This window comes from Chrysemys picta, chromosome 15 (assembly GCF_011386835.1).
Source record: "Chrysemys picta bellii isolate R12L10 chromosome 15, ASM1138683v2, whole genome shotgun sequence".
Lineage (NCBI taxonomy): Eukaryota > Metazoa > Chordata > Testudines > Emydidae > Chrysemys > Chrysemys picta.
Window position 1 is genome coordinate 10,492,211 of NC_088805.1, and position 26,495 is coordinate 10,518,705.

At 41.6% G+C, this 26,495-nt stretch overlaps 1 protein-coding gene across 5 annotated transcripts in view; it reads right to left on the bottom strand.

The window, feature by feature from the left end:
* Positions 1-285: 285 nt before the first annotated feature.
* Positions 286-26,495, bottom strand: part of CIT (citron rho-interacting serine/threonine kinase) — a 90,933-nt gene continuing 64,723 nt past the window's right edge. For 2 of the 5 annotated variants that reach the window (XM_024108737.3, XM_008172046.4), the window contains 24 exons: positions 25,458-25,655; positions 24,811-25,004; positions 24,157-24,292; positions 23,616-23,720; positions 22,645-22,785; positions 22,305-22,412; positions 21,351-21,513; positions 20,942-21,106; positions 18,955-19,092; positions 18,160-18,340; positions 17,850-17,941; positions 17,415-17,519; positions 16,186-16,355; positions 14,962-15,042; positions 14,607-14,742; positions 12,819-12,958; positions 11,677-11,769; positions 10,522-10,630; positions 10,250-10,378; positions 8,203-8,283; positions 7,495-7,573; positions 7,187-7,366; positions 4,081-4,414; positions 286-3,468 (listed from right to left, as the gene is read on the bottom strand). In XM_024108737.3, the coding sequence (XP_023964505.1) occupies positions 3,445-3,468; positions 4,081-4,414; positions 7,187-7,366; positions 7,495-7,573; positions 8,203-8,283; positions 10,250-10,378; positions 10,522-10,630; positions 11,677-11,769; positions 12,819-12,958; positions 14,607-14,742; positions 14,962-15,042; positions 16,186-16,355; positions 17,415-17,519; positions 17,850-17,941; positions 18,160-18,340; positions 18,955-19,092; positions 20,942-21,106; positions 21,351-21,513; positions 22,305-22,412; positions 22,645-22,785; positions 23,616-23,720; positions 24,157-24,292; positions 24,811-25,004; positions 25,458-25,655 (3,282 nt within the window). In that variant the 3' untranslated portion in view covers positions 286-3,444. The remainder of the gene's footprint in view (positions 3,469-4,080; positions 4,415-7,186; positions 7,367-7,494; positions 7,574-8,202; positions 8,284-10,249; positions 10,379-10,521; positions 10,631-11,676; positions 11,770-12,818; positions 12,959-14,606; positions 14,743-14,961; positions 15,043-16,185; positions 16,356-17,414; positions 17,520-17,849; positions 17,942-18,159; positions 18,341-18,954; positions 19,093-20,941; positions 21,107-21,350; positions 21,514-22,304; positions 22,413-22,644; positions 22,786-23,615; positions 23,721-24,156; positions 24,293-24,810; positions 25,005-25,457; positions 25,656-26,495) is intronic. The other 3 variants (XM_024108738.3, XM_024108736.3, XM_005288704.4) reach the window with 3 other exon arrangements.

A 26,495-nucleotide genomic window follows, 5' to 3' on the forward strand; every position in this document is an offset into this window, starting at 1 on the left:
GTCCGATTCAGGGTATTCTGCTCACTTTCTATAACCCAATGAATTAAATCCCTCCAAAAGGAAAAGCTGGGTGCGAAGTGGAATAGTGGAGCTGCTACTTTATATGCCCACTTCGGTTTGTTTCTTGGCTCGTTCTAGGAGGCTACAGTTGTAAGTAGGGGCAGTATTTCTCCTTACCTTTCCTCCATGCGCGTAAACCTTAACAATTTTGCAATAGACACAATGCTTTTTCTCCAGTAAATTTCAGCACAGAAAATATGGGCACGGTGACACTGAGAAGTTGGGCAGTGTTCATGGTAGTCAAAAGGCTTAATAAATATTTTACTTCACCAGTTTCTGAACTATTTTAGTTTTGTTACAATTCTGATCATGCATCATAGGACTGAAACAATGAGTTTTAAATATGTATTATTTGTGCACATTAAAATAGAAATAAAGGAACATTTAACAAGTTAGCATTTCATTAGATACATCAGGTAGTAGGCACAATAGATAAATCAAGCAGTTTGGCTTTATGCAGAACATTGCCATGAAAAATGTTGTGTAGACCAAAGTGTAATAGTAGCTATTAGTAATTCTCCCACACGCCCGCCAAGAAAAATCTTCATAGGGAGGGTGGGGGGTATTTATGTGCACAAAAACAATGAACAGTAGGAGGACAGAAATAAAATAAGTCACCGCAGGCAGCAGAGTGAATATTAAAAACTCTTCCTGGGAAAGAATTCTTCAGACCCTGTAAAAATTGTTTAGTTAAAAATAGTTGTATTTACAATTAAGTCTGATCGAGAGAGTTTTCCCACCAGGTGTAAGTTATTAAGATGTACAGTAACTTGGCAGATTGAGTACAATCTGAATTATATTCGTGTAGGCTTTTAAAAAATTGCAGCTCTCAGGCATTACAGCACCAGAATATTAAGATGGTGGGATGAATAACTGTTTCCCTTCCTCTTAAAACATTGCTGCAATACAGCAGCAGCAGCATTAGACTTGCTGTTGGCAATTAAAGGGGTTTATTCCTAGCTGAAATTTTGTGTCTGGATTATTTGCCAGGAGCCAGATTCTTCTTCCAGATATTCACATGCATCTCTACCACCACCAATGGGTGTGTATCTAAGGGCTCACCACTACTAGTTAAAAATCTGGACAAATCCACCTCTGTTTCAATCCAAGTCAATATGCTTTAATTTTCTGATAGCACATGGGGAAGATGTCTGCTAAAAGCAGAATATTCTGAAGGTGAGCTCTGTGGTAGGCTTACACTCCTATCAATTACGTAGCTCCTGCTAGTGGCTGATCTGTTAGAATGGCTTAGTGGTACCCTATATGGAAGGAAAAGGTCATTTCACCATGCTAGTTAATATAGTTAATTGTTTTATTTGGTTATTGTTCAACAACAAAGTTCAATATTTTCCAGGTGGAGCTTGATCTGTACCTCTGATTCCCTCCCTTGTCAATAAAAAAAGGTAATGAAGAAAAATCCTGTACTTTTAGATACCTAAAACCTCATTAATGCTAACAAGCTTTCGATTGCAATTTAATGTTACAATATTTCTTCATGGGATCTGGGAGGATTAAGCTGAGGCCCCTCCAATGTCTGAAGATGGCTGTCCACAACCACCATTAAAACAAAAAGCTAGTGTTGAAAAATGCACAGTTTACAATAAAAAAGTAGAAACCGATTCAATTCCCTTTTGTTACGAATATAAAGTTTCTTGTAAATATGTACAGTCCTTTGAGCTATTTCTATAGCAGGAAGCATTTCACAAACAAGACACAAGATATACACTTTCAGGACTTGACAAGCCCATTTCTCAGGTCATGAAGATCTTCCATGAGATGCAAAGATTTAAAGACTGATCTCTGTGACCCTTCAAAATACTGAGACCAAGAGACAAATTTCAGCACGTTTCCTGCCAAATCATCTGGTCTAAAATAACCCAACAGACAAGAGAACAGAACACAATATCCATGAAACTCGCCAAAGGGCATTGACAAGGCATTTGGAGGTTTATGGGTGTCTAGGACAGGTTAGCACTGGCTGGCAAGGGACAAGCAGAAGATAAAAGGCTTGGCCAACGAGAAAACTGGATGCAGTTTTGCTCTTTTCCATTTATAGAGAACATGTTTTTTTACTCAGCATGTCACTGAAGCAGACTGAATGGTCAAAACCTGCCTTGAAAATCATTTGCTCTCTGGCTCAGTTACAAGGGATAATGTTCATGGCATTGGAGAATATGAAGCAATAAATGGCTTGAGGTTAGAGGCAAAAGCGAAGGTGAGGTGTTTGGTAACCGCCAAAGCTGTTTATTGCAAGTATCCTCTAGTGCCGTGACTATTAGCTCTTACTGTACAACAAGATACAATCAGAACAGGAAAGAAGAACTTTCTGTTGAGAGATGACAATTCTGTGCACTTGCTTTCTCATGCTTTCCTGTGACGTTCTTGGGGGGCAGGGGGCAACCTATTAACCACAGTGAGGAGTGGCCTCTATGGCAAATGATGACTAAGGATTTTGATACAATTTCTGACTGGGATTGTGTTTAACACTGGGGTGTGTGAAGGTGAAGGATAGCGATTGTAGTTCTCTTGTCATATAATAAGGATTGTAACTCTCTTCTGTGCCAAATTCTCCAGTAAATCATGGCGGTTAGTTTGCAGCGTAATCTAAAGGCTTCAATTAATTTACAAGTGAGGTGTACAATACAATATTTAGCACAGCAACCTAAGAGGTGAGAGCAGCCGGAGTGATGGTGCAGCAGCATGCAGTGAATTGCCATGCAGAAAACCTGGGTAAAGAGTCTTGTACCCCAGTACGTCAGAGACAATGCACTTTGTTTTAGGGCTTGGGGGATTGTGACCATCTAATCAGGGGATCTGCCCTCCTCCTCGTCCAGCTGAACAAAGCTGCACTGGGGCAATTCTACAGAGAATGAGCTTTGAAAGTGGCAGGGGAACACACGGATCCAGGTTAATTCTCTAGAGCTCTGTAGAGACTATCCAGTGATGCTGTCTATTGCAACCAAGTCACCATGGCCTTTCAGGTTACAAGGCCATGACAAATTCCAGCATCTTTTTCAAAACTATGATTTATTATCTGGTAAATGGTGCTAACCACGTTAAGATTTGGGTTGGGATCCTCATCCCATTTGATTTCCTTGATGAACTGTTAAGGACTAAAGCTAGAGTACAAAAAGTTTATGAACTGCTTGAAAGAGTAACAGTAGTACAAAGTGCAAAAAGTATGACTGCAGGAAGGTGCAGGGAAATAAACTGAGAGGCAGACAATCCTTGTTAGAGTCACATGTCTCCTGACGCGGAGCCAGTTCTGGCCCAAGAAGGTTGTTTTGGTAACTGGGCAGCAGAAGCATGGAGTGCATATACTCAGTACATTTCCTTTGTTTTTCCTGCAGATCACGATGAGGAGTAAGTTTGTCTAGCTGAGACTTATACTGAAGATTGGTCCCAGACCTAGCAGGGAAATAAAATGACAAGTTATACAAGATGCAGTAAAGCATTCCTGTTCTCCTATATGTAGTCCCAGGACACACAAGCAGCACAGCTTTCAGCAGGAGGCAGAAGCAGAGTTCTACTGAGTCCCATGTGTCTCCTTGTCTAGGTGAAAATGCTGTGTGTCATGAATCTTCCCCCCTACCAGTGATGAAGGCCACCATGGCATATAGTGAGCTCCTGACAAGCATCTTCTTCCAGACAAATCCCCCTTCCATTTCATGTGGGCCTGATTCCTCTCAGTGCAGAGACCCTCCTCATTCACAGATCTACAATGCCTTCAACACCTGTTCTGTAGTCATACACAGACCTAAACACCCAGTGTTGGACCAGCTGCCTTGGCAATGGCATAACAGTAGTGCTGGGGGGGAATATTCTCTTTGGAAGAGATTTTCACATAGTCAATGCATATCATATGTTTCGATGTACTGTGATTGCACATATATTTTGAAGTGGGTTTAGGTTGAAGCCCCTCACCCACACAGGCTTTTCACAGCACAAACAGTCACCCCGCACTGGGAGACTCAGATACTTTCCTGAGATGATGAGACATTTGACAGAGCTCCAGCTTACCTTATTGACTTGTGAGAGTGGAGTTCTTGCACCTCCCACAGGCGTTCGTCCCCTGCTGGGCTCTTCAAACAACCTTCCAGGGGACCTTTCTCTGCGGGTGCTCAGAAGCCTGCCTGGAGATTTCTCTCTCTCCAGTGGTCGCCCAGGAGACTTGTCCCTGCGCAGCTCTGTCCTTCCCTCTCGATACCGATGTGGTGTGCTTGGTTCTCGAGGGTGGCTTGGACCTTCTGGTGGTCCTGGGCTTGATGCTACCCGCTTGGTTATGTGCTCATTATATGTGGGGGGACCTCTCTTATTAGGGCTGCTGTCATTCAAAAACAATGGGCGCGGACAGCTGAGTGACAAAAACCTTAGAATTACATTTTTATTAGAGGACATATCTTCCCCCCAATCCACAGGGTTCAAATGAAAGCGCATCAGAGCTAATTCAGCCTTACTGGCAAATGCCAACCACTTCCCTGTAACTGTTCAGAAAAGCCACACTCCTAGGCTCCCAGCTGTGTGCTCTGTGGATATAACAGCACCAACTGCAAAGGTTTGTTACCAGCCACCAGACCCAAGTCCTGGTTGGATGAAACGTTGTTATTACAGAGATGGAACCTCTTACCAGCAGTTTTTCTTTAACGTGGTGTCCTAAAGAGGCCTAAATGACAATTCATGAAAGGAGGTAGATAAGTGTGGCTTTAAATAGGCTATAGCCAGAAATCAAGTATTATAGAAGAGAGGTTTATCCTCCTTCTGAAGATAAATATAAGTATTGCTGCAGAAATCTCTGCATCAGGAGACTACATAGCTTTAGGAGTGTGTCTACTAAATTAGATATTTCAGCTCCTTAAGGAATATTCAACATAAATCAAGTCTATGGCCTGGTCTACAAGGGGGAGAAGGGGAAGAGGGAGGAAATCAATCTAAGTTACGCAACTTCAGCTACGTGAATAACGTAGCTGAAGTCGACATACTTAGATCTACTTACTGCGGTGTCTTCACTGCGGTAAGTCGATGGCTGACGCTCTCCCCTCGACTCCGCTTGCACCTCTCACCCTGGTGGAGTACTGGAGTCAACAGGAGAGCGCTCGATTTATTGCGTCTAGACTAGACACGATAAATCGACCCCTGCTGGATCAATTGCTGCCCCTCAATCCAGCGGGTAATGTAGACAAGCCCTAAGTAACAGCTACAAGAACTACTTATTTTCCTAGGGATATAGCAGTAGGGTTTTCCTATTTGAAAGTACATTAAAAATTAATTTACACCTCATAGGATTTGTTCAAGAAGCACAAGTTACAAGACGTCTAAGTAAACATTCTGATAAATAAGAGGATAGGAGGAGGGGTTACAAATTTGCCAAGATTTAGATTTCTCTCTCTTTTTATAGGTAACACTTTTCACTATACAACAGGGCACTATCAGTCACAATATTCACTTACCCGGCCAATTCGTCCCCGCTCTGCTTAACAGAACAAGATCACATCACTTATCGGAGTCTCCTACACTGTCACGTTCAGACATACAGTATTTAAAGGGTTGGGATTGTGGCTTTTAAAGACCATTTCAAGCCACTTGTATTTCATTTTCATGGCAATAATGAATGTTAGCACTAGACTTTCAAGTCCAAATCCTGTTCTGTCAGTCCCAGCTGTTGTAGCTAAGGAATAATTCCATGACTAGGGCCAAGCAATTTATTCCAAGAAATATTTTATTAAAAAAAAATTGATTTAGTGTATCGATGTTTAAACATCGAATTTTATTACTGTTCTAAAACAGAACATTGGTACAGGTTTTCTTAGTCATGTTAAGAGAACAAAGCATCCAGATTACTTGTGGCAAAAACTCATCTCTGATTCATCCAGTACTAATCTAGGGATCAACTAGGGATCTCTGAGCAACTGACTATAACCTATTTCTATGCGAAGTATTTTTCAGTGAGGAAGGCAGCCACCCTAGACTTCAACACAGAAGGCCTTCCCATGGTCTTGATGGAAATCATCACAGCCTAATTATCTATTTGTTCTAGAGTAAATTCTTTTAATTCCAAAACGTTCAAGATATTCCTGTTCTATGGGACTTTGGGTATCTGGGGGTACGTCCAGACTACCCGCCGAATCAGCGGGTAGCGATCGATCTATCGGGGATCAATATATCGCGTCTCGATCCCTGAACGCGCTCCCGTCGACTCCGGAACACCACCAGGGCGAGCGGCGGTAGCGGAGTCAACGGGGAAGCCGCGGCCATCAAACCAGCGCCATGAGGACGGGAGGTAAGTCAGAATAAGGGCTGGTCCCCACTTAGTCCGGACTTCGGACTAAGGTACGCAAATTCAGCTACGTTAATAACGTAGCTGAATTCGAAGTACCTTAGTCCGGACTTACCGGGGTCCAGACGCGGCCGGAAGTCTCCCCCCGTCGACGCCGTGTACTCCTCTCGGAGAGCTGGAGTACCGGCGCCGATTGTGGGCACTTCCGGGATCGATCCGGGATCGATTTATCGCGTCTTAACCAGACGCGATAAACCGATCCCAGAACATCGATTGCGTGCCTCCGGACCAGCCGGTAAGTGAAGACTAGCCCTAAGATACATTGACTTCAGCTACGCTATTCCCGTAGCTGAAGTTGCGTATCTTACATCGACCCCCCCCACCCCAGTGTAGACCAGCCCTGAAAGTGGACTCAGCTGGGATATCTGTCTAGAACAATTAGGAAATGTACTTCCTTGGCAAGATTTGTTTTGGACACAAAAGTTAAAATAATTTCAGAAAGAATCTCAATACAGATGCATGCAGAGATTCTTCATCGCCCGGGGCCATCTCTTCTTTCACAACAGTATTGTTAACATCACAAAACACTCCTGTTTTGTTTTGAAAATATTTGTGGAGGAAGTTATCCAGGTATGGCCACAGAGTTCAGGTTCCAGAAGGGAGACACCGGCACTCTGGATTTTAAAAGATCTGTTAAACCAGCAGGATTTCTTGATACTTCTGAGAGAAGCTGAGCTTCTCCCACTAGAACAAAATGAGGTTGTCATGCAATAATACTGGAGAAAGGGGTCTAGAACTAATGCTCATACATAGCATGAGGAATGACACTGAATGTAGCACAGTAACTCATACCTGCGTGTAGCGGAGGATCCTCTGTGGTGTTCATTGTTGGACTCCTTCACTAGATTTCCCTTACAGCAGATCACTCTTAATTTGTCCTGATAGGAGGAGGCCAGGTAAATTGCTCCAGATGAAATTGCTGGCCCTAGATACCGAGGATTTGGGATATCCAAGTGGGCTCGTGCAGGAGTGCTGAGCGAAGGGGGGGGAAGAGAAAAACTCTTTATAATCCGGTTGTTGTACATTATTCTTGGAAAGCTATCGCCCCTGCAGCAAAGCATATTTCTTCTCTTCAAAGTGCTGAGCAGAACATGACTTACCCTAGAGAAGCACGTGCCTGAATCTCAACCACTTCCAGGGAATTGAAATGAGTCACAAACAGGTAGGGTTCTCTGTAGGCTGCAGCGGAGAAAGAACACCATGCACAGACTCGACATTAGTAACAATTAGTCAGGAAACTTGCAGGATGAAGCTAACATTTTCTTGCCCTCCTGCAGTCCATAGGGAAGACTAAGGATGTGGGTTTTCTGTAGCAGTTCTATATACTATATTGCTAAATGGGGAGAAACAAGCTTAAAGAAGCATTACCTTGTACCTATCTGCTCCCATACCATTATATCACACAAAAGGGATTTAAAAATGGACTATTAACTGGACAAAATCTATTAGGAACTGCAAAAGACCCTATGATTTCATTTTGATATGCCAGATTCTTGAATATTTCAGACACATCCAAGCATCCATCATTAAAAATACCAGTGGCCAATTTAGTCACTGTCAGGCTGGGAATATTAATCAAATATATCACTTTGATTTAATTTTCCTCTTCTTCTTCATGCTTCAGAAAGGCTGCTACATCTATTTAGGTTTATAATTATTTGTAACCACTAGAAAACACGGAGTCTGAAGGGGATCCTTCCCACTGGGGCTGTTTCCTGGATGTGATAACCCCCAGAATGCTGAATATTTTGGAACACTGGAACAGGGTGGAACCAGCATAAAACTGGTAAACGTCATTCAACACCTACCAAAAGCCAAAGGCAAGCGACTCCATTTCAGGTCTTCTGTCCGACTGCGCCTTCCATAGGAATCCACAAAGACGCCAAACTCTGCAGAGAACAATCACCAGTGTCATTTGCTTGTGGCTGGATATTTTTTTTTTAAAGAGGAAGGCAAGCAAAGGTGGGTTTTTACAACAGAAATATGAGGGCCATCTTTTGCAGCTGGTGAATTCTACAGTAGCCAGAATTAAATTACGCTCATTGACATAATGCTTGCAAACACTGCTGGTTTAGGAATGATTTCAATAGTTCAGTTGTTGCAGTCCAAGTCCTCTTTATACTGAGTAAGGCAAAGTTATTATTCCTTACACTTCTAGGAATCCAGCATCTCCAAATAGGAGAAACACAGAAATATTAGACATAAAAGGGTGCCTGCTGTCCAAGCAGGCAGTTACTGTAAATACCTGAAGGATTATTATTGTTGGAGTTAAAGGTGCTTTGTGGACTTCTAGGACATTGGACTAAAGATCAACAAAAACAATTACATTAAAAAATAGCTTGTAACCCTTTGTTTCTCCACTGAGATGAAAGGAAAAAAAATCTTTCTATGGAAGTCATTGCATCACATAAGGAATCCTCTAGTTTAAGTTAGAAAGCCAGGAACGTTTAATCAGAGTGGTTAAACATCTATTTGCACTGAACATTCATTGTATTCTCTTCATCACTGGCATAGAAATGAAAGTTACTTACCTGTAACTGGAGTTCTTCAAAATGGATTCTAAGTTCGCACTCCTGGGATGCTCTGACAGATGCAGCCTGAACAGGTAGAATTCTAGCAAGCAATAAGTTGGAGCCCTCACACGCTCCCTTCCCTCCCCCCTCAGTGAACAAACGGTTCCAAGGCGAGGGTATAAAAGGGGCGTGGTACTCATTTAGATCCAATATGACTGTTTTCCCCAGGGTATGTTCACTGAATACCCTCTGGTCAGATGGGTCTCTCTGGGGATTTGCTCTTTGCAAAGAGGCTGACAGACATGGCTGAGATGCTCGTGCTCGCCATAACAGCTATAGCCTTTTGTTGTGGATTGACTCTGGAAACAGGGACTGGCACCACAGTAGTTTTCCTCTTCAGATGCTTCCCACTTCCAGATCCTTTAGTACTGGGTACAGAGGTGGTTGGTTTGTCCTTCCCTCCAGATTCACTCAGAGCCAACACTGGCCTCAGACTCGTTCGAGCCTTGTACTTGCCCAATTCTGTATGGTTTTGCTGACAGTGCTTCTTGTAATAAAATTGTCTGAAGCCTGTTCTGTCTGTTCTTTTTTGCTCGCGTTGTACAAGTCAGGCAAACCAGCATTTTGAAGGTGAGTGTCCCTCACCCAGAGATGCCAAGTATCTAGCATGCGTGTCAGATGCCATGAATACTGCCGGATGTGACACACGTCTTTTAAAATAGGGCTTTTCATTCTTCAGTTCTGCCATTTCTGAACTGCAGACTTACAACTAACTTCACCTAATACTAAACTAGTTAACGATCTAACTGCTAACTAAATCTAATTATAAAATTGTTAACTAGCTAATAAGCTATGGATCCAGGAGCACCTCAAAGCAGTTCCTCATGCATTCAGCTGCTTGTATCTGTAAGTAATTTAGGTGGCTGGAGTGCCACACCCCCTTTTATACTTTTGCCCTGGAATGTTCAACGTTCACTGAGGGGATGGGCCAGGGAGGTGCAGGAGTGCTCCAATGACTACTGCTAGTTAGAGTTCTCACCAGTTCACGCTGCACTGGTTGGAGCGTCACACGAGTGGGAATATGCAGAGGACACACAAAGAAGAGCTGACTGACAGGCACAGAGATCTTAACGTAACCCAGAAGGAATCTGACCAACATATTTACAATATTTTCTATTGCACAATATGACCTACAATCTAACATGCCATTTCCAGCAATAACGTTACCCAAATGATCATGCCCACCCAATGGCTAGCCTCCCATCACTACAGTTCCCAGGTATCTTGTGACAAATGCTGTGCAGATGATCAAGCTAGTCCAGCAGCCACATGATACACTTACCATGGAAACAAAGCAGGTACTCCTCCCTCTGTCCTGTAGGGTTCACCTGTATGATACTGATTGGGAAGCTATTGGTGGAAGAAGCAAACACAGCAGAGGCTAAGGAGTGGTCATTCTTATCGAGAAACTCTGTAAAGGGGAAGAAAGGAACAGCAATGTCAGCACCAGCCTTTCTGTAAGTTCAGACCCCTTGCTCCCATGTAGGTAGACAAGTATCTACCCCAAAGGAACATTCACAGAGCTGTTTATTTATGACAGGAAATGACTCCTACCCTCCAGGGTATACTGCTTCATCTCAATTTCATAGAACTTGTTGGTTCCGATGATGATGCTGTAATTGGTCAAATGGATACAGCTACATGGCTCTGAAGTTTCAATCTCCTGGAAGAGAAGGACAAGGACAGGCCTAGATGATCCTTATTCAACTTTTCTGTTCCATTAGTTCCCCTGTATTTGTTTAAACATTTCTCTTATTACATAAGATTCTGAGTGGCAATATTTCCCTCTGTAAAAGGTGTTTAACAACTGCAGACTGCGAGCCTGCAATCTCCAGCGGGTGGAACAGTTCTCTTGCTGGCAGAACTAGCATTAATGTGCCTGCTAATCCATGAGTTTCCTTCTCTACGGGGGTTTTACTGGCTCTTTAGAAGGCAGGTGTGCACACCATGAATCTGGTTGAACTCCAGCTACCATTAGAAGTGCAGGCAGCAACAGTTACAGCCAGATCAGCTTTTGCATCTGTGAAAAGCCAAACGATTGCATTTGTTTCTTTCAGACAGACCATGCAACGGTCATCTACACCTTTGTCAGCTACAAATTAGACAAATACTCTAAATCGCATGCTGTGGTGTTCACTGTACGGCCCCATTATGGGGGTGGAGAGGATGTAGGAGAGATTTGAGAAGTAGAGTCAGAGTAAAGCAGTGATCCTTAGTTATACACAGTGTTACATATTAACAGTCAACTAGGTTGAGGCACTATAAAATTGGGCACCTCCAGGCCTTAAAGGCAAGAGTTGCATGGGGGGAGGGGGGAGGTATGCTGCCAATCAAATTTATTTTTTGAACAGACTTTAAATGAGAGAATGAAGAATTTTTATTTTTAACAAAGTTGGTTACAAAAGAACCGGTTAGGTTCTCAAGACTCAAGTGGCTTGGACACTTGCAATTAAACAGCCCCTTAGCTCAAGCCCGATTCAGCTATTGGTGGAAGAAGCAAACACGGGTTTTTAATTGCAATGCAGACATACCCAAAATAGCTATCAGCTCTGATTTTAACTGGAGCAGGTTACAATTTACTGTCATTTTAGCTAGCAAGCAAAATCGGTATGAGCAACCTAGGTTTAGGCCCCTGCTCCTCAGCAGAGCGGAGTCTCACGCTGGATTGTTATGAATATGCGAACTACGGAGAGAAATCAGTAAACTTGCCTTCCTGATGCAGAACTTGCTGAGGCTCTCGTTATAGCGCAAAACCACCACTTTGCTGGGCATGGCTGCACAGATACAGAGTCCGTTCTCAACCTACAGAGCAGGTTAAAAATATGGTTAGAGATGGCAATAGAAACGTTCACACTAAAGCTGTGGAAAATATTCTGAACACATGAAACAGTTCTCTTTGGTGAAAGGTACCGAGATGTTGGCAGAGATGAGTGAGTAATATTTGTAATAGGACAGTGGGGCGTAACTGCAGATTAGTGAAAGAATGAAAAGCCTTTTCACACTCCTAAAGGACAGCACACATCCAGACTGCTTCTGCGATTTCTTTTGTAGTTGAAGCAAGTTAATTAAAAGAACAGGAAGCTTTTAATAGAATGATGTTCCTATTAAGAGGGATAATGAACCCGGATTAACCCAGGCAGGTTAGATCTTTAACCTCTTGAACTTGTATCTTAAACAATGCTTTGAAATGAATTATGTTCAACTTGTCAAGGATCTGATTAATCTGCATAAGCAGTTCCTGCTGAAAACTTCCGCAGTGGCCAAGAGTTTCACATTGAAATTGGCAAATACACTGAATGTTGCGGAATGATACAACTGCATGAGCAAATTCACTACCTGGGTAAGCATCACTCTGTGTTCAAGAGCAAAGACAGAGGAATAAGAAATGTATTAATCATAAGAGTCTAAAAACTGAGAGCGAATTTCTACAGTCAGAGAGACAAGGTGGAGGAAGTAATATTTTTTATTAGACCAACTTTTGTTGGTGAAAGAATAGCTTTCAACTCATACAAAGCTCTTCTTCAGTCAGTTAGGTTAGGTTTATCTCACAGTCTGTATCATATAACAGGTTAGCATATTCCATGTATTGGTTGTCTGTGCTTGTTTATATTTGCAATAGACCCTTCAAGCTCCTTCCCCTCCCCACTCCTCCCCCCTTTACTCATTTTATTTGGAGAAAAATACAAAAAACCAAGTATGTAGCTCCTGGATATGCTGATTATGACAAGAAATAAAGTTGCTGATTTGATGAAGATTAAACCTGGCAATCAATCCCTTCTACTGTCTCACTGGGCCTGGGATCAATAGATAAACTAAAGTACAGCCCAGGGCACAAAAGATCTATATCCTACCTTGCCAGCAGCAAAAAGATGACATCCCTTGACAGCCTCAAAGATGTTTGGTGAGATATCAGGCTGGGCTGGGAGGTGAGATTGGGCTAGAGACTGCTTCACTTTCTTTACATCAACAAGACACAGAGCCCTCTCTTCTCCTGAGGACAGAAACAGTTATATTTTTTCAATGTAAGATAGTCAAGCAAGGGGAGAATTTCACTCTTCACTGCAAGAGCCTATTCTGTTACATAAGCAGCAGCTTCTCATTATGGGTTGTTACTGTGGTAACAGCTACAGAACACAGTACATGTAAAAAATAATTCCATGTGAAAAAGGACTTTAAAAAAGGAGTAATAAATACACCCGGGAAAACAAGCACTGTCTCCTTGGATTGTTATAGTTGCTGGTTCTAGCTGAAAGACATTAGTACATGGCCCCATGAAGGCACTGCCTAGATTAGCCAAGGAGACCCCTCCTTTTCAAGTGAAAGGTGTTTTATCATTTCTGCCCACACAAGTTTGCAGTAGAGCCTCATGGTGCTACAGTTAAGGATCACTTTGACCCATGTTGGAACCCTGAGCTTTCAGGAATATCACCTTTTCAAATATCACATTGGGTGTGACTTTTGTCTACAATTACTTTCTTTCCTACAAACTTGAAATACTGTATAAATGCTAGGGCATCTTAATATTATACAGCAAATTTGTGAAGCTTTTTTGTTGATTCCCTACAAACATTATATAGGAGGTTTCGATATTAAATTGTGCTATCTATCTAGTCCTTCTAGGCAAAGAGCAGGACGGAGAGCTAAGCACCATTGGGAAAGTATATTGCTCCAATTCGCATTCAGACTGAGGGACATAAAAAGCAGAAGATGAAAGCAGCCCTAGTTATATTACATGGGCAAGGGTTGTGGGACCCTCTGTTAGAGCATTAGAGGGTCATGGTGCTGCAGACCCTAGGACAGTGGTGCCCAATCTGTGGCCCTTCAGGGCGACTGTTAAAAACAAAGAAAAAGGAGTGTAGCTGATTAAAAATTGAAAATGTATTCCGAGTTAGGCCTTGCAACAGCCCCACTACTTCAAAGAGGCAATAGGGGACACCACCCCCCATAATTGTCACCCACCACTTCCCTGGCAGCCTCCAGAGCAACTCCATTGTGTGCTGGGGGGAGGGGGGGGAGGGGGGCTGTCAGCAGATCTCTGCTGCTGCATGGGAGGGGAAGGGAAAGAGCTGCTCTCACTGTTCCATTGCCTGCTTCCCTTCTAACCTGTGGGAATGATACAGAAACAGCAGGACGGGGTCTTGACTGGCTCTGCCTGAGAGAGCTCTTCGCAAAGCGTTCCTCTCCACTATACAGACAGCCAAAGTAGTCCAGGAGAGGTTTGGAAATCAACAAACGTTTATGGCTGACTTCAATCACAGCACGGAGTGTTCAGCACCTCTGATAACCAGAACACTTATTTAGGTGCTAAATATAGATTAAGAAGCCTAACTTAGAAACTCAGGTTTGAAAATGTTGGCCTCTGTTATTCAGTCCCCCATCTGTAAAAAAACAGAGAGCTCACTCCCTTTGTGCAGGGATATTGTGAGCATTACTTCATTCGTTAGTGTACATGAGAATCTGAGGTGATTCTGTGATGAGCACCACAGAAAAGCTATACATAAAAAGTAGAGAGGAACCCAGGGAAAGCAAGTTCCACTGACACTGTGCTGTAAGGAGTGTCCCCTTAACCGTCACAATCTAGAACGTTTATCAGAACACTTCTACAAAAGCAAAAATCTGCCATCTTCCTACCATCATACCTGCTATCATGAGCAGTTTATCCAGATCCTTTATGAGGTGAATTTGGAAAACAGCACCAAGTCCTGGAATGTGTGTTAAGGAATTTTTCAACACATTCAGGGCATAGAGACCTTCCTCTGTACCAACGAGTACTACCTATAAAGACAAAAATTGAACAGTCAGCACTGTATAAGAAGATCACAGAAATGCTCCAAGACTAAATTTCACTCATGCATAACACCAGCCAATGGAAAATAGAATCCAACCCCAAGGTACAAAAGGAAACATATTCCTATTTACAAGTCTGGATACACATACTCCTTTCACGCAAGGTATACAGTGACCAGGTTGAGTGTTGTACACTGATGTCATCACCTGGTCACTGAAGGGCATTGTGCAATTTATATCCAGACGGTCTTCCCCCTCAAGCTTCAACAGGGAGTTTCCAAGCAGCTTCTGTAAGTGACAAAAAGAAAACACAGTATGATTAACTAGGAAACACAAATCAAACTCTTAGACAACACTTAGCACTGACTCACAGCAATCTGAAGAGCCAGCATGTACAATCACGTCTCAAAACTTTAACGCACATTATTGCCTCCAGACTCGTGCTACATTGGTTGTAGCAAACACTAAACAATGGATCATTATCTGAACTGCAACCATCTGCTCATGCACAGCATTCAGCTGTGGAAAAGCAGAACTCTTCTGTCACACAAAATGTGTGTCAAAGCTGTAGGGACTCTATCTGCAAAGGGTTCATAAGCTGCCACTTAACAAGGCACAATTATTAGGAAAGTGAGGAAACAAGCATGCATGTCTCTCTATTTGAGCCCAAGCAGAAAGGAGGCTTTAAGACAGTCACATCAGTCTATTATTAACACAGAAGTTAGCAGAAGATTCATATACTAGTTTCTTACAGAGTGGCACTGAGGTTCCTTCAAGACACATACACATCCCAACACTTACCTGAACAGGGAACATTTGAGAAGGGATACAACTTAGGAAATCCTGATGTGTCTTAACACCCACAAAGTGGTTAGAAAAACTAAACAGAAACGTTTAAAAGAGAGACTGCCAAACAGTGTAATAGTTGGGAAGAAAATCAAGAGAGTCCTAATTAACATCCTGGACTACTCCTACTAGTCAGATTTCCATTGACTCAGTAGCCAAAATTTGAATATGCAATGCCAAAAAGCACAATCTCCTTGCATCAGGAACGTTATAGCGATGAAAAGGGCTGTTCCAAATGAAACAGCAGTGAGACCACTTAACTTGCCATTTTTGTCAGGAATAAACAGCTAACAAATCACAAAGGAGGGGAAAAAAATAAGCCGCCTTCTGAGATTGGCTATTTTTCGGATCTGAAAGAAGGTGTGATACTGTGAGGCATCAATCTCCTTGTAAACCATGGCTCACGGTATTCCTATTGCATGATATTAAAGACAGAAATAATATTAACTAGTTTAACTTCATTTCAAACTCAGCATGGCAGATACTAAGAAAGAAAATTTCAAAATGGTTCCCTCCAAGAATATTTTATTATTAGATTAAATTATCATTTAAATAAATAATTAAATTATTATTATTTGTACTTACAGCATCAGCCTCAGCTTTTTCCCTGGAAACTCTCCCTCCTGCCACTATTGCCTCCAAAGCAGTGACCCAGCGCTGTTTATCAGGGAAAGTAGGTGCTAGTAAGTAGAGTGTCCTCCCAGGCCAGCATGTGGTGTGTGGATGAGACTCCACCTTTAGTATATATGGCACATCTAAGGTGTTGCACAAAGAGAACAAAATCGGGATTAGCACTTGGAATATTTTCACTTGGCTTAAATTAGCATCCTTCATCTTTGTCAGAGAGGACGTCACCATAACAAGATGTTTACTGCTACAATTTATACTATCAGTAAAGATGGGCTTTTCCATCCCAGGTGCTGCAAATTAGCTATTAAAGCTAAAAAAAAAATATTGATAGCATTGTGTGTATGGTTTCCATCTTTCTATCTGCTAAGTAAAGATTAACTATCAGCCTTTATTCAGAGAGGAAGAGAAGTGTCAGCTATAACACAGAAGTTCCTTTTTAAAAAAAAGCCCTATGACTGAAGCGATCCCTGATAGTTTTCTCTGCACTGTTACACAGTGTACGCTTTCTAAAAGCAAGTCACTAAGTAATCTCTTCCATGTCTGTAACACTGGCTTATGCAACACAAGACGACAGGTTCCTTTTTTTAATTGTTGTTCAATAACCTGTTTTAAGAAACAATAATGTTCCTACTTTTGATAGCTGAACTCTCTAACCTACAATATTAAACCCAAGAGATATATTATCTTTAAATCAGTTCAATTCCATATATACACAATCAGTACAATACAAATATTACTTCTTAGAGAATAACTGATTCCATATGCCTCATATTATTTCAGGTTAATGGTTTACTGCTAGAACATACACTTTGAAAATTCAGATTGGCGGAGGGCACTGAAGGATGAAGTTTATATGAACTATGTTTAAAAGTGCTTTATAATAACTGTATAAAGCCATTCTAAGGTTTACCTCTATTTGAATGAAAGAGTACCTCATTCACAGTTCAACCATCGGAAGAGAAGAAATCAACTTTGTGGATCCAACGCTAGATGTCTGAACTATTCACAAGGCATACCTAATTGAAATAGAGGTAACCTCAAAGATTTATGATATTACAGAACAGCAGTTTAAAAGGTTAACTGCAGAATGAGATCTGTTCTACCATAGTTAACTGCTGGTGGATGCCAAGCCATATTCATGGATCAGTTGAAATCCATTCTACCTCAGCTGCATTGATTCTCACCTGTCTTTGCTGTATTTGCAAGTTCAGTAGCTCCTACAGCCCCATGAACAGTTACATCTCCATCAGGAAGGCACAGCTCAAACTCCTCCACAGGCCGCTGTCCAGCTTTCAGGAGAAGGGGAAGGGACATGAAGATGAATGAGAACAAGCCCCAAAGAAACAAGAAAGTAGTGAGAAAATAATGAAGAACTGGAGGAAGGAAGTGGGTAGCACATTGGGTTTTTCATAGCTGGAGCACAAGGTTACTTCCAATATTTAAACCATGTAAGGTTAATAAAATCCTAAAGGGGGGGAAAAAAACAATTCTGCCTTATTAGACACGTCAGTTCAAATTAGCAATAGCTAATGTTAACATATTCATTAGACCCTTCAATACAATGAATAATGTCAGAAAACAGAAAAGGCAAATCTTGTTTGTTGAAGGTGTGAAGTTACCTTCTCTTGCTTCAGCATCATAAATTAGCACTTTAGTTCCTTCCAGGACAATGAATTTCCTGTCCCAGCCCTGCTGTCCACGCTTATTATTCCTGAAAACACAGCAAGCACAAAAGAACATCAGAATTTCCACCAAGTTTCTGAATTGGAGTGGCAAGCAAATCCTTGGGGGATAAATTTCATTGGTAACACAAGATTGCAATTGCAAATATTGAGAGAATTCAGCGAAATTGCCTCACGATCTGGGATAATTACAGCACAGCTCCATATGTGTCACCACCTGCTCTGGCACAAAGACTCATGTTTATACCTTGGCACCTTCATCCATCCTTCCAGACGTAAACTGCTGCTTGGCTCCTTCAGCTGCAGTCCTGGAGAGTTCAATTTGTCCCGACAGAAGGCTTCAGAAAAGTGTGTGGCATATTCCGCAGGCAGTCCACACGTAGCTGGCAAGCATGTTGAGCACTTTGGGTGACACATCACTTGGCATTCTGGGAGAGTAAAACTTTATAAGGACATACACCAGAAAACATGGCCCAGTACATTCAGCCACTCAGAGACACCCCCACCTCCCCCTGTTCAATATATCCATCTGATGTTTTCAAATATGGAGTATACCCTCCAGTTACTCTACAGGTCTTCATAATTGGGCACTGTCAATCTTTCTTTGCGGGGAGAAAGAACTGGATGGTGAAGTCTCTGATGGCGCAGAATATGTTACCAAATACTCCCATGGAACGAGAAAGAAGTTGGAGTGATTTCTCCAGTTCTCAGAGGCAGTGCTGGTCCAGAAAACAACATACTTTCCCTGGTGAGGAGTTCCTGGTAGTCACACACTGTCCCAGTTCCCGGCTGTTTTTAGCAAGGCAATATGGGCAAAATAACCATATGGTAGCTAGGAGAGGGAATCAGTCATCTGCTTTCCCAAATAAAGAGAACAGTCTCTTTCCACGGACACCTAAAAAGTGTAATTAAGGCTGTTGGTGGAGAAGCTCACCGTCTTCACTGAACAAGGACATGAGAGACTATTCTGAATGACTTGAAGTGTTAACCCTCCATTCTAGCATTCAATTGCCCTCCATTCACTCACACACCCTGCTCTTACCAAGACATTTAGATGCTTGACGTCCAAAGTGCACAGTATCCAGACACACTGCACATTTTGTTGCCCTCATATTTAGCCCCACATTGAAACGGTGAGGGATATTGTGATGCATTCGCTCTTTCAGACGCCGACTGAACTCTGGAAGGGGGGAAAAATGTCACAGGGATAGACAAAAGGTATAACATGATCCAATGGCTGGAGGTTGAAACTAAACAGTTTTGGAAATTGGTGGAAATAGAGTGTACATTTTTAACAATGAGGGTAATGAACCATTGGAACAACTTACCAAGGTCATGGTGGATTCTGCATCACTGACAGTTTTTAAATCAAGATCGGATCTTTTTCTAAGAGATATAGGAATTATTTTGGGAAAGTTCTATGGCCTATGTTATAGAGGAGGTCAGACTAGATGTCACAAAGGACTGTGCTGCCAACAAACAAGCCTTTCACCACAGCTTCTCTCACTTTACCTATGCTAGATACTGAGCATGCTTTCCCCATACCAACTTCATACCCCAACTTTCAGGGCTGACCAATGAGCACATCTCAACACCTGCCAATACATTTGATTGGCAGTGAACAAATCTTATCCCTCATATCAAGTCTTTTCCCTGCTGCATATGTCTTCCCACGCTACCCATACCCATCCCTTACCCATGATTGAGGACATCTCTCCTTAAGTCTATGTAATCCATGCTTACAAAGCATGGCTCTCTTTCCACCTCCATTGACATATGAGTTTCTGAGTGTATGACAACCCTTGGGCTAACAGACCTGGGTCTTTCAGCTCAGGCAGTAGAGGCTTATGGTTTTAGATTCGGAGGTCTGGGGTTCAATCCCCATTGTTATGACCCACCCAGGGACCATCCAGACACCTAATACCAATTCTCTCATATACATGTGAGCATAGCCTCTTAATTTTCAATTGCATCCTTCTTGCTGATGAGTCTCGCCCCATATTTTCGACAGCATGCATCTCTTCCTTCATTCCTTACTCATAAGGATCCAACTTCTCCTCTCACCCAGTACCTGCCCTTTCCATGCACACTTCATGCGTCTCCTCATGCCTACTGCCTTTCCTTCCCCTTTATAGAGCATTCTCTGCTCAGCTGAATGAAGTTGCCGCTTAGACAAGTAAAGATATGCCAACCAGGGAGGAAACATCCACACACCCTTTTGATCAATGCAGAATTGTAGTTGAGAAAGTAAAGTGCAGTCTGAAGAGCAAAGCCTACAACAGCCCTGTTTTGTGCTGATGCAGGGCAGCGTAGCCTCTGTACGAGTCCCTGTTTTACAAAGACCATTGTGACTTTGAAGCGGCACAATATGGAACAACAGTAAGATCGGAATGGATTTTGTTGGCACTTTTCATTGTCAGTCTTTACTGAGACTTAAGAGACACAGAGGTTAGCAAAAAAACCTTTTTTTCCCCCCAGTATGTTTACTTCATGCATTTCACAGCTCTTTGAGTCTAGCCAGCTTCACTATCTCCCAGAGAATTTATTCCTTGCTGAAAAACACCTGCTAAACATCAACAAGGGAGCAGAAAAAAACATTAGAAAAAGGTTTAATTCCAGACACACTATTTAAAGGATTCTCTATCAAAAACTAGATTTCTTTTAATCAATCAATTAAAAAAAACTCAAATAGACAGAAAGCCTTTAACTGAAGTTTTATAAAATAAGCAGTGTTGAAATTTCATTCAAGCAGAGATTTAGACTGCAGAACAAGAGCAAGAAGGGATGATCCAAGACTTCTATTATGACAGGGAGTTTTTACAAAAATTCATTCCTCACAATAGGTAACACAACCCCTTTCCCTCATACAAACTAGGCTCCAATTCCCCTCACGTTACTTTCCAAGTCTGCTACCTAGAGCTCACCAATGTCATTATACACACCTGCATGAAAAGAGAAAAGATGGTTTTGAAAAGGGGGGTGGATATTCTGAATAGGAACAGGCATTTCATATTCTCCTTGAGACTTACCCTCTGGTGTGGAGGACTCCTTTCTGCGACTTGAGGGTGGAGCAAGCAGGCTGATGGGAGTTGGCTGATGCTCTGGGGAGCGGACTATGGCAGACATGATGATCTGCTGTCTGGCTGTGGCAGGAGTGGATGGATGAGGGTGGTCTGTTATTTTCCGATGGGCAGCTACAGAGACAAATACAACTTGTTAACTCATCCAGTATGAGGCTAGTTTCCAGCCATGGTTCTATGTAACCATTCAAGGGTTACAATGTGCAGAAAACATGTAGCCCTAATGCATCTTCAAAGCAGCAGACAAAGTAGGAATTAGACAGTAATTTTACTGTTATAGAGACGCACAATTTAAGGCAAGTTTTGGGGCCAAAATGTCTCTCTTCTCCAGATTCAACTTTTCTGTTACCCCCCCTACCTTCTTCTCGAGCAGATCTGAGTTCAATGCGTGTTTTCTGTAGAGCCTCCTCCAGCTCAGCAGAACGGGCCTTCTCCTTCTCCAGTGCCACTTTCAGCTCATTGTATTGCAGGGGAACCTGTGTGGGTAAAGAAGGGTCCTCTTTCCGCCGACTAAACAGGCCCTAGCAACAGAAACACACAGACAACTCCTAACTCCTAGTAAGAGATTATTTAAACTAGGCAAAGGGAAACTAACTAACTGCAGGCCAGAGGGCCTAGTGGTAATTATGATGTACAAAAGGATAGGCTTTTAATTGGAGTTGGAGAAAAATGTTGAGAACTTTGTTTATTTTAATTTAAATAAGCAATGTACATTGCCTGTATAATACCACCAATACCTGGCATTTCCTATAGCACCTAACAGAGGATCTCGATGAGTGTTAATACTAGTGAATTGAGCTTCAACGCCCCTGACAGATTAACATTATATCCATTTCACAAGATGGTATAGATTAAATTGCTTAATTCAGGGTCACACTGAGGTCTGTGGCAAAGCTAGAAATAGGACTCCTGACTACCTACCCTATGATTTAACTAAAAGATCAACCCTTCCTGATTCTAATACATTCACATATACTTACCATTTTTAAAACTTGTTTGTACATTTTCGTTAAAAAAAAAAACGGGGAAGGTTCATATTTCCCTAGTTGCTGCAGAGGTGTTTTTAGTGGGCTGCAACTTGACTCATTGTGGAAACAGAAATACTGACAGGCCACAAGGCGGACATGTTGCCTGATAAAGCTTTTTTCAGTCATTTATAATGTTCCTTAAACTGGAATGTGTTTGTGTTATGCAGTAAGGATAAAAAATAAAAAATATTTCGAACACACAGTAAATAACTAAATCATGAAGATTTCAGTCATTGACTCCATGGCTAGTTTCCTGAATTCTGCCACCCAAACCTTTAACCCACCTTTTTCTTTTTGGCTGGCTGGTCCATCTTTGCTTGCAGGAAGTCAATGAGTTTGGTTTGCTGAGAAATAGTGCCCTCCATTTTCACCTTTTCATGGGAATAGAGAACCTGGGAACCACACACGAAAAAAGAAAATTAAACCTCAGCAATAGAAAAACAGCAGCATAACAATCAGAGATGAGATAGTATGGAAGACCAAGCAGGAAGTCAAACACTCAAGCAGAGCTGACTTCATCCAGTAGTAGGAAATGGCACATAACAATGACAGGCCATGTACTGAAAACCTCATATTTGATATTTGTTACAGTATCCCTTTTGCTTTCCTCTTACTGACCCTCACCTGAATGTTTTCCAGTTGGTACTCCAGGTCACTCCTTTCAGTCTTCAAAAGATCTGCTCGATCCAGAGCTTCTTGCAGGCCTTGAGTCAGGCGGAAGATGTGGTTTTTTTGCAGATCCATTTGCTGCTGCAGCTTTGCCTGCTATTAGTGGGAAAACAAGGGCCAAATGTTAATGTTTCTAGCAGCACCCGCATCTTCCTAGAACTTAAAATTAAGCATCTATTTATTTTATAGCTCAAATATTAATTTACCCTATTTATAAAATCCCAGAATCTTTCCTTCTTCCCAAAGTGCCATATTATTATTTTTAATACCAGTGATTTGCATGAGTTCATAGCAATGCTGCCTTTTTAATATATTTTTACACACACACCCACACAAATAAATAAAGCGGTGAAGTAATTTGCTTTGTTTGGTTTTTGGAAATTCTATATCTGCTAGCTAAACTAGTGAGGGAGACAGCAACATCAAGAATTTCTGGATGCCAGTTTTCCAAGCCTTTCACACAGACACCAAAAGCTACCTCAACATTTCTCTCTAAGAAAGACCTTTCTTAGAAACAAGGTCAAGCATCTGCATATTTGGTTGATCTGTGAGATTAAATTTATTACAAGTGCTCAGGTCTCTGCTCCCGACCTGTGGCAGAAGAAGCTATCTTTCTGCACAACCAACCAAACAGAGCCACCAAAACTCCAAGGCTATGATGAGGCAAAACCAAAACCACCTTAATTGCGATAGGTGATGAGATATTTCACTTTCTCCAAAGTGAAAACTAACATACCATTTTGATTTACTTTCTATTCTCCACAGCAACATTAAGGAAGGATAGAGTAGCAACCTGGATCTTTGGCATTAATTCTGAATTTTCTAGCTTCATTGAAACCTAGAACAACTATTTTTGTGGGTTCACATTGTGGATCTTTCCATATACATTTTTATAATATGAAATTCCCTCACAGGGTATCCCTTACCTCTTCCAGAAGCCTCTGTTTGAGCTCACGTTCTGTCTCAAGCTTCTGTTGTAAACTGCGTGCATTCATCTCCAGCATTGCATGCTTCTTCTCCAAATCATTGAGCTAGGCAGTTGGGACAGACATATATATAAATAGTCATAGATGTGAACAAATATTATAAGACGCAAAGATCTTAAAATCCAAATTCACCAGTCAAACATAAAAGGCTAGAATGAAAAAATATTACCTATTGCTTGTTTTTTTTTTTTAAAGGGGTTTGGCTGTTGCTGCGCAAATGTGGATGTCACATCAGTTAGAGATTTCATTAACACCCATGATGTCAGGATCAGCCCTTTGGGTTAAATTTAACTGATGGGAAAGCTAGGCTCTTGGCCTTCAGAATTGCATCCTCAACAAGAGAGGCTTCAGTCTTTTTGTAAAATTTACCCCTCCAACTGAAAGACTGTTCAGCTCAAAACTACATTTTTATCACAAACACCTGAGTTGACACATTTTTCTTTAGTGAATATATAGAAGATTAAGGTAAAAAGATACTGACCTTGTCAGAAAGACTCTCAGCTTTGAGTTTTTGCTCCTTCAGTGCTTGCTGGAGAGCAAGAATCTCCGCTTTGTGTTCTTTAACAGCTAGTTCTACCACCTGGCGGGATTCAGTAATACGCTGATCTGCTCGCACTCTGTATTAAAATGGAAAAAATGTTACCTGATGATTTCCTCTCTGGGACTGACCTCTTCCTAGGATGCCAGGACATCAATAGCCACTTTCAGAGGCTTGCCTCAAACTCAAAATGTTGGTTTATGTAGCCAGTCATCTTATTGTGATGCTTCCACATTACACAATCCTGTTCTCAGCCCCTGCTGGAACTACTGCTTGGGAATTCAAAGTCACCAGAACAAGGAATGAGAATCAAAGATGAGTTTACCATATCATGGTACAAGTCCAGGTTTAGTTTGAAAGATAGCTTGCAAGTTACAGTTAGAAAAACTATTTTCTGAATTCAGTGCCCTTGCACAGGAATGAAGGGGAACACATCACTGGAGAGTCACGTGTATCAGTTTAAATATCCATCTTCCAGATTTACCTCATATAAATGAATATTGGGTGCAAATTAGTGTCTCCCATTCTATATGTATATATTGAACTATATTCCACAGAGCACTTTTACACAAAGATTAATGAAGAGAAAAGCCATACCGGCTCTGTTTCTCTGTGTCCAACATTCTCTGTAATTCTCGCACCCGACATTCAAACTGGGACTTCTCATCCCCTAGAACGCTTCTCCATGCTTCCCACTGACGTTCCTTCTCTAGCAGTTCATCATTCAGGGCCTCCAAGTCCATCACCTGCTCTTCCAGCATTGTGCATGTTGTTTTCAAGGCCTCCATTGTCTAAAAATAAATCCTCCCATTAATTCTCACTTCCCACATCAAACATGCACTTTTTAAGATACAGCTTCACCATTTCAATTACAGTACATGCAAATCCACAGCATCAACTGGTAAGTCACATCTCATTTATTTCAAGGCCTGTATCTTTACGCATTTAACCGTAGTTGCCTTTAATCTCAGCAATACCTCATGATGGCTTTAGCCACAAGCAAAAATGAACAACTAGGAAGCAACATTCTTTGCCAATGTTGCAGTGAGCCACAAAGGGACATACTAAAGATCTCAGTGCATTCTTACACTCCCTCCCAGAGCGGTCATTGTAGGGTCAAGTTGCTATAAAAGTTATAAACACTCCATTATTTCTCCAAATTAGAAAGAATTTTTAGCTAGTCAGAGTCTTGCAAGAAGATAAGTGTCATGAAGAGATTTTAAACAGAATTTCTAAACTCTCACTTGTTTCTGACTGGTGAGCTGCATCTCCCTCTCAGTGATCTCTCGACGGAGGTGATCAACCTCACTTCGCAGCTGTACTATCTCATCACTGGCCCCAGAGGCCTCATCAAGCTGCTTTGACAGGAAGAAATTCTGATTGTTCAGTTCTGCATTGTCCTCACTCAGCTGGTTCAGCTGTTCTTCCAAGTCTGTAATCACCTAAAAAGAGCAAAAGAAGTTTGGGTTACAGGTCAGTGAGTAGAGTTCTGTGAAAGGACGTTCTCCACTCCTACAGCCACACCTTGCCGAGCAAATAGACAGATTGTAGCATTTTTGTCCAATTCAAACACAAGCACAATTGTAATTGCAGATCTTATGAATGGGCATGAGCTTAGCTGGGCAGTCTTTCTTGCTTCTTAAGGAAAGCAACTTGAGATACTTTAATTCTGATTTAGCCTAAAAAAGTATAAATATTTTGCAATACAATTTATGATTAATTTGGTGGCACATCCTAAAGGTTAGAACATCAGCTTGAGAGCCAGGAGAGCTGGGTTCTCTTCCCAGGTCTTCCACTGACTTGCAGTGTGCCTTATACAAGGCACTTCACCTCGATACCTCAGTTTCCTTACCTCTGAAATGAGGATAATACTTCTCACAGAGGTTTTGTAAAATGTAATCTTTAAGATCATTAAATGAGAGGTGCTATAGGTGATACTATTTGGAAAGCTGCTGCCTAGAAATTGCTTAATTTACTGTAACTAAAATCATAAGTAGCCATGAAAAGTTATAATTTATGAAGGAACAGATAGTATCAAGACAATAGAGTTATGGATGGCAACATGACGAATATGACGACAGAAAAAGCTTGGCAGCACCACAGATTATAGTAGAAAATTCAGTACTGCCATCAATGAAAAACAAGGATTCAACCAGGTTGACAACACCTTGCCTTTATGAACCAGGACTGCCCATTTATGAAACTAGATTGACATCTCATTAGGCAAAGTTTGGTTTTTAAAACTATCCCAAAGTTTTAAAAAATTAATAATAAAAATGGCG